Source organism: Callorhinchus milii, unplaced genomic scaffold, assembly GCF_018977255.1.
Source record: "Callorhinchus milii isolate IMCB2004 unplaced genomic scaffold, IMCB_Cmil_1.0 Scaffold26, whole genome shotgun sequence".
NCBI classification, from domain to species: domain Eukaryota; kingdom Metazoa; phylum Chordata; class Chondrichthyes; order Chimaeriformes; family Callorhinchidae; genus Callorhinchus; species Callorhinchus milii.
In genome coordinates, this window is record NW_024704767.1 from 7,338,175 (window position 1) to 7,346,240 (window position 8,066).

The window sequence follows — 8,066 nt, forward strand, 5'->3', positions numbered from 1 at the left end:
GTTGGTGATTACTGTTATTTGTTACACACGGCAACAGCTGTTGCCTTTTCCATTGCTCACGGATTCGAGAAGCGGTGAATCGAAATTACTGCGCTGGTTTGCAGCGATGGGGAATCGGCAAGTGGCTTTTTGTCACGAATCCAATTTGCTACTTGTTTAAACTTTAATAAGTCTGATCCCCGTAGTTTAAAATACGTTTTTTTCCAGCCCGTTGAAATTTAATAACGTTGAACATTCATGGTAAAACGATCGTATTTTGATCTTCAGGGGGGAAAATCTATTTATCTCCAATTACAATACATAATTGGTTTGGATTGGCGCATGGGTTAGCAATTCAAATGGGGATTATAACCCATCACGCCTGTTTATTTTTTAAATAAAATCCCTGGTATAAAATGCATGAAGGAAAAGATTTACGGAAATTTCCGTTTAGAGAAAATATATATTTTATTTTTAAACCCTTGATACATTATGAATTATTGCTTATTTAATGTTTCCTCGAGTACTTCCTTCTCCAGCAAACGTTTGCAGGATATTTACAATAAAGGTGAATCTATTATGGTGCCGCATATTAACATGAAAAGATTTTATGTTCCGGACAGACATGATCGTTTGGACGGTGTACGTTTAATCCGCAGGTTCTGCTCATTTGCTGTGCAAAACTACATAATCAACACATTTTGTGTTTGCACCTTACAACTAATGTTGCTTTATGTGAAAGATGACTTACTGGCATTGCACAGAACACATGACACACGCCTGAAAGATAATTGATGGTAACCCGTCTCATCCCTCCCTCTTGTTACCCCATCCCAGTTCTCATCAGAACCCTTTCTGACTTTGTAATGTCCTGCAACTTGTCACCACCTCGCGATGAGAAACAAAACTGCACCAAATACAGCAGTGACTCCACACGCCATCGCCAAACACAACACTCCAGCTCAATTGCATGCTCGAATCCAACATAACACATATCCTGTAGCAAAAGCTTGAGCGACTGAATAGCAATAAAAAAACAAAAAACACTTTGCGTGTGCAAACAGTGTGTCCAACCTGTGTGTGTGTGTGTGTGTGTGTGTGAACCAACGACTGGGAATCTGTGAGACAGTGTCTGACAGAACAGGATGCACTGCAAATGCAATCACTACTATTCCCTTGAGACATTAAGGAGTTTATACTCATTTATTTATTTTCAAATACAATGAAAAGGGCAATGGAACTGAAGTAGTCGCTTCTTTGCAGCGGAGGGAAATTTGGATATCCTTCCATATCAGCGATATGGAAGGATATCCGAAGGATATGGAAGGAATACAGTGATATTCTATATCACTGTCTTCCTGTATTTAGCAAAAACAAATTCCAGCCCAACACTTTACAGGAACGCTAAATCGAAAAGCGCTAAAAGTCTAAAACAAATGTTTATTGTACAATGGATACATAAATTTGACAGACAAACACTATTTCTGGAGTGTTGGAAATTTTTCATATAAAATTGCAGAGAAAATACAGTCAGACCATTAAATGCCATTCAGAGGCTCCTGAGTAATACAAAGGCAATCGCACCATGTATCCCAAAGTGAAGTAAAATAAATAGAAATACAGATACCAAAGCACTGAGGTTGGATCTCATATAAGGCAGCTGAGTGTCTTGACCTGTATTCTTTCCACATCCAAATTCACCAATGCACCAATTTACCATTCATCAATTACTGTTTGTGGGACGTAGCTGTCACGTTTGCCCATATAACAATACTACCCTTCAAAATAGTAATAATTGATGCACTTTGGGACGTTTCGGTGTGGCAAGACACTATCAAAATCAAGTATTAATAAATTCAATATTAAGAAAATACAGTACAACAATCAATCAAAGCCTTGCAATAGGGTCACAGTCAAATCCCTGCAGCAAGGTATATTGGAATGCACTTAATTCCACATTAAATTGCTGTCTGTCCTCGTAGATGAAACAACAAATTGTGGTCAAGAATTTATTTTTTTACTCCCCTGATCAGGAGGGAAGACGGAATCACTGAGACAGAGTCAATCATAATAAAAACAAAAACAGAATTAGAATTTATGATGTACACTTAAAATATCATTTAATATAAAAAACTCTTTAGTAGGAACTTTCCCGGAAGAAAAAATATATAAACAGTGGCATTTACCGACTTAACTCACAGTGCAAATAGATAGCTGATGTAAGCCCTCTCTTAGAATGGGATCAGATCTGCCAGGAGTCGGCTACAAAACTGTAATTTAATCAGAGGGTCTGAACATCATCAGCCACTGGAATCAGATTAAATTACCACTGTAAAAACTCTTGCCGACGCTTTAGACATTACACATGGTAAAGATTGAACAATATAGCTGTGAAAGTGAGATAACTGACCTCAGTCAGGGCAGCATTAAGGACACTATGATTGACCTCAGTGGCACTTGGGTAGGGAGGGGAAGGGGTGAAGTCAACCAGGTCCTGATCACTACCCAGTGACTCAATGCTGGAAAATACATGAGGGTGAATGTCAGGTTAAGTATAGGATCTGGCCGGGTGATTCCTCCTGCCCAAACCCCCCCCCCGCCACATTCATTGTCCAAACTCACACATGAAAAATGCCAGGTATCAGAGGGTCCTTTCAGAAGGGACATTCAAAGAGGATTAATAAGATATATACGTACCACAGAGGAAGCCTGACAGAACTGAGTGAGAGAGGGAGTGACCCAGGACCTGAAAGGTATGTATTCTGATATGGTTTTGCACACATTTATTTATTTGACAACAGATTAAGAATCAAATAAAAGTTAAGGCATCCGTGGTCTGTACAATCCTGAAATAAATAGTGTCAGACCTGGGTATTTTGTTTCAACACCTTGATCAGCTCCTCCAGCTTCATAGCAGTTTTCAGATCTCCATGCACTCGCAAACGCCCACTCATGTAGGCTCCAAGAGGTTTCAGGTTACCTTTGAACATAGCTTTCATGTCGCACTCACTCATTTCCAGTATTACATCAGGACTTCGCTCCGGTTTGCCATGCCCAGCCTTACCGCAGCCTGGAGTGAAGCAAAAGGGAAGTCACAAGGATCATCACTGACAAACTTAAATGATCGTCACTTTTATTACGAAGTAAAGATTCATCCTTTAATCCTGAGTCTATTATATTTTTGGTCAGGGGAGTGACCGACTCATGGGGAAAATCAATCATCATGCTTAAGAATACCCAAATTAAACAGAGCTCCGTGCACCCCACCCACTCATGGAAATTTTGATACCTTGAAATACAGGAGAATTGCCTTGGGTAAGTGGAATCCTCAGTCTATTGAGAATTACATCACCCAGTTTTGTTACAGTGATAACCCGCATAAATATAGTTAATCTTTGTACATGTTCATGTGCTCGTCATTCCACAATGTCAATTGCAGGATAAAACTCACTTCTGGTGAGGTCCAGGAAATACGATGTCCCACTTCCATCCTTGAGGGTGATGCTGAAGAGGAAGCAGGCTCCAATTTGTTTGACCAATCCTTCAGAAATGGCCTGATTCACCTTAACAAGTATTTCATCCCCGATGGAAAGTTTCGGGCTTTCCTTTGGCAACATGGGTTCATCCACAGGGTTGTCACACACAACCTGTGATATTTCTATAAGAACAGAAATGCAAAAGCTCAGGAAAAACAATCTCCGAACAAGCGTATCAGATTTCCAATTGTGGTAAATTGTTTCTTCCTCATTTCTTCAGTCCTTTACCTGTAATAATAATAATCCTTGCATTTGATATAATGCTTTTCACATCTTCTAGACGTCTCAAAGCACTTTACAGAATATACTGTAAAGTGAATTGACCGTATATTTGTGGGCGAAACACGGTGGCCAATTGCGCACAGCAGTGTCCCACAAACGGTCATGAATTGAAAATGAAAATGAAAATGATCGATTTATTATTGTTTATTAATTTAATATTATTAGACATGTGGAGTAAGGAAACTTATCCAAAGTTTCACCCTATCTGGGATTGAACCCAAGTGTCTCGCTTGCAAGGCAAGTGCTCTAACCACTGAGCTACAGGATTCCTGTGGTGAAGCCTGCAGTCATAATGCTCTCTAAAAGTCTCTCCAAAATCCCTTCACCTTGCACATCACTCCCTGATTTCAAAGTTCTCTTGAAAACTATCTCTCTATATAACTATCTCTTTGCTCTTTTGGTCAACACCCTTAAACTCCCCTTTTTTTCCTCCATGATGAAGAGAGCATATCTAGTCTAGCTTCTCTCTAGCTTATCTAGTCATTCCTCATACCCCTAAAACTGCCCATCAGCCTTATTGCTCTCTTCTGCTCCGCCTCTGGACTTTCCAACAAAAAGAACTGCACTCTACAGGGCAGAAACAACTGATTAGAAAGAGTACGTACGATGCAGCTTGAGCATGATCTCTTGAGATTGGAACTCAGCTACTTTGCCAGTGGAGCCTTGCATCCTGTTTCATTTATTTATTGCTACCTCACAATGTTTGACTTGGAATTAAAATACAATTACTAAATATACATATTGAGTGTACAGTATTCAGTCTAACCTTTGATTGGGCTAGGCGCTATGGGGTTGCTGCCTATGAAATGCATAGTTAGGTGCTGAACAGGTCCAGGTTGCCCCTCCAGTCCAAGGGCAGGCGGCTTGAACACAGATGCTGATGACACCCTTTCTCGGGCTGGCTTTAACACTGCATCCAGAATTAATTCCACTCGATCCACTTCTAGGCCCCATGGTTTAGTCCTCTCATTGATTTCAAGCTAAATGTTCCGAAATAAAGACAGGTTTCAAACAAATCTAACTTTTGACCATTTCTTATAAGACTTTCCTGTATGGAAATGCAATGTCGCTGGGTGCCAAACCAATACCAGGAACCACCCCTGCTCCCTCTGGTACCTGTTCTTACCCAGTAAGCAATAGTCAGTCTTACCGTTAACTCTTCTCCAATTTTCATCTTTTCCATTTGAATTTCCTTTAAGCTTTTTTTAAGCAGGATGTGAGTCATTATGTTCTGGGCAGTGAGCTGCGAGGAGCTGTTTAAATCCTGAACTGCAATCACAGACAGGACCGGATTCCAAATCCGAAACTGTATCTCTGCTCCCACTGAGATCAAAGCTTCATCTTTGGACGTGATCTGTTTCAAGGGAGGATGTAAATTTAGCTTTGTGAACGTTAGCTCAATAGAAATCAGGGTTGGGGGTTCAGCTAAATCCAGTATATCATTTACCATTTACAAGAGTTATGAAATTATACCAGAAGGAGGATGGTCCAGATGAAAATAAACAAATTGCAACTTCATTTTATCCAATCCTCTAGGCCACTTCCTCCCTGCCATCACTGACCAAAGCAAGTAGACCATCTCATGGAGGGAGGTGAAGTGCTCTCTCTGTGAACTGGTCATGCACATCCAGCTTCACAGACTTCTCTTGTTTAAAAAGTGGTGGTCAGTGCAGGTGTATTCGAAAACCCGCAAGTATTTTTAATTTTTTTTCAATCAAAAGGGTTAATTGTATGACAGCCAACACTTGCAGTTACCATTTTTTTTATTTTATCATGTAATCACATATACCAGAAGACAAAAAAGGGAAACATGATATAGCTGGAACACTGAGGGTGCAGATAAGGTTGTGCTAAACAGGTTCTTTAACTGGGGCACAAAGAACAGATCAGGAGGACACAAATACAATAACCACCAGCCTCAGGTTATTTTAGAATGATTGTTTCCCTCCCTCCCCCAACAGTTACCAACACTGAAGGCATAAGTACCTTACATGGTGGAACACTGAGAGCTCTCGTCCTGATGTCGACTTGTTGAAACTGATCAATGCAAGGCAGCACAAAGACCATGCCGGGGCCTTTGGAGCCTTTGATCCTTCCCAAGCGGAATAATACAAGCCTATTGTAGCTCGGTACTGTCTGCAGATATAAAGACGAGTACTGTACCTTTAATTTAATCTAGAAACATCAACAAGGCTACAAGACATCTATTGTTCAATGACTAGGTACAAGTCTAGCATTCATGAAACTCGATTCCACTGTCATCCACCCCAACAAGAAGAGGACAATAAAGAATTTGTGATGGATTTAAAACAAAAGAATTCTGGGTTGATCTCAGCCTGGGCAGCACGTAGCAGTTGCTGAAGTTGCTGGGGAAAGGAAGAAAACAATCAGCTAGGTTCCCTACTCCTGACTCCTATCCTAAATTTAAAAACATATACACAATTCTAGGTGGAGTGTCATAATTTGCACAATTCAGATCAGGTAGAATTTCAATCTTCAGCCAATGGATTTACACAGAAAGAGTAGAGTAGTTGCAACTGCTGTGCACAATTGGCTGCTGGGTTTTGTCCACAAAATACAGTCCACAGTTAATTCACTTTACAAGCACTTGGAGATGTCTAAAAAATATGATAAGGCACTATACCTATTATTATTATTAGTTCAATCTCGGGACAATTCCTCCCAGCATTCTACCTCCCATCCAACATTATAAACTACATCTCTACCATTGCATACGTACCTTTATAGCAAACCACAGTGAGACTGGAAAGGTGATGAGTATCATAAGAAAAATAAGAGACGTCACAAGGCCATTGCAAATCTTTGACATCCACCCCTGCCTCTGATCTAAAAATAGGAAGAATTTAAAAGCAGTGGAAGCTAAAGATCCCAGGACACCATTTCAAATGAGAAAGGAGGTTCTCCCGGTGGCAATGACCAACAATCCTCCAGATAAAACTGATCAGTGTGAAACCTTGACGTGCACAAACCAACTGCCAGGTTGGCCTGCAAATGCAGTCACAACACCTGTTCCGCTACATCTGCTGTTGAGAGACCAGCCGGTCTAGCTCATCGGTAGGACTTGGAAGGGCAGACCGGTCACTGGGGACGGGAACTCTTCCCAGTCAGTTCCCAGTAACCTTGCAGGAGAAAGCCCTAACGCAAAGGGTGGTCCTAGCTGGTCAAGGAGCGTGAAAACTTGCCAGACAGTAAGTACTGTTGATGGAAGCTACGCGGTTTTAGTTGGTCAGACTCCGGCAGTACCCCAACGCACACTCTGGGACGGACCCCAAGCCGTGGCTCTTGCACCTAATACTTTCCGGAATTAGGTAAGCGGGACGAGTCGCACCCGGGGGAGTGCACATTCCGCTCCAATACACGTCGGTCGTTTCCATGTGTGGGCGCCACGCAAGGAACTCTCAGTTAGGTTTGGAGACTCTTAAGCCGCGGGTTTCCCCGTGTGTCAGACGCCTGGGGGGGGCGACCCCCCAAAAATACGCCCAAGTGTATCGATCTCCGTCTGGACCGCTCCTCACCTGTACACCCCGCAGCCATCGGAATAGACCCCTCCCACCAAACAGGCCACCCCCATCAGAATAGACCACTCCCACCAAACAGCCCACACCCCCATCAGAATAGACCACTCCCACCAAACAGACCACACCCTCACAGAATAGACCCCTCCCACCAAACAGACCACTCCCACAAAACAGACCCCTCCCACCAAACGCCACTCCCCCACCAGAATAGACCCTCCCACCAAACAGACCCCTCCCACCAAACAGGCCACACCCCCCATCGGAATAGGCCTTCTCCCCCCGCCCCCCCCCCTCACCTGCCCCCGCTGCCCCGGAGACTCTCATGCTGTAGTGGACAGAGACCACACTGGGCCCCAGGCTGTGCTCGCTTGTGGACAGCGGTTGGTAACGCATCGTCCTGGGCCTCTCCGGGCCCGGGGGGGTGGGGTTGGGGGTTATTGACACAGCGCCGGATCAGCCCACGGATCGACCGAGTCCACCTCTCACCGACAACGGAAATGGCTCGTAACCGCCGCAGCGCCGCCTAGCGATGGCAGTCCCGCTGGCACCGCAGCGCCCCTCGCTGGTGGGAGTATCCCTGGCACCGCAGCGCCTCCTGGCGGATGCAGAGGTATCCTCAGCACAGGATGATCGTCTTTTGAAGCAATGCCTCTTATGAAATGTTGGCGACTGTAAACGATGAAGTCACGGCGCCCCCTTTAGTATTTTGCCGACAGAAAATATCCGGTTT

The 8,066-nt window shown here is 43.3% G+C and overlaps 1 protein-coding gene across 2 annotated transcripts; it reads right to left on the reverse strand.

The window, feature by feature from the left end:
• Positions 1-1,202: 1,202 nt before the first annotated feature.
• Positions 1,203-7,772, reverse strand: stoml1 (stomatin (EPB72)-like 1). Of its 2 annotated transcripts, XM_007908106.2 has the most exons (7): positions 7,633-7,772; positions 6,538-6,644; positions 5,784-5,933; positions 4,948-5,151; positions 4,564-4,777; positions 3,431-3,637; positions 1,203-3,049 (listed from the first exon to the last, which is right to left on the reverse strand). In XM_007908106.2, the coding sequence occupies exons 1-7, from the start codon at positions 7,727-7,729 to the stop codon at positions 2,841-2,843; spliced, it is 1,188 nt and encodes a 395-aa protein (XP_007906297.1). In that variant the 5' UTR covers positions 7,730-7,772; the 3' UTR covers positions 1,203-2,840. The 2 variants fall into 2 exon arrangements, with proteins under 2 accessions (XP_007906297.1, XP_007906305.1); XM_007908114.2 differs by lacking the exon at positions 5,784-5,933 and having other exon boundaries at positions 7,633-7,771.
• Positions 7,773-8,066: the final 294 nt, after the last annotated feature.

What these genes read in the sequence shown, in the direction of transcription:
- stoml1 (XM_007908106.2), bottom strand. Translation starts at nt 7,729, where the DNA reads ATGCGTTACCAACCGCTGTCCACAAGCGAGCACAGCCTGGGGCCCAGT. An exon ending in CTCCGGGGCAGCGGGGGCAG is followed by an intron (nt 6,645 to 7,632) that starts GTGAGGGGGGGG and finishes TCCTATTTTTAG; the next exon opens with ATCAGAGGCAGGGGTGGATG. An exon ending in AAATTGGAGAAGAGTTAACG is followed by an intron (nt 4,778 to 4,947) that starts GTAAGACTGACT and finishes CGGAACATTTAG; the next exon opens with CTTGAAATCAATGAGAGGAC.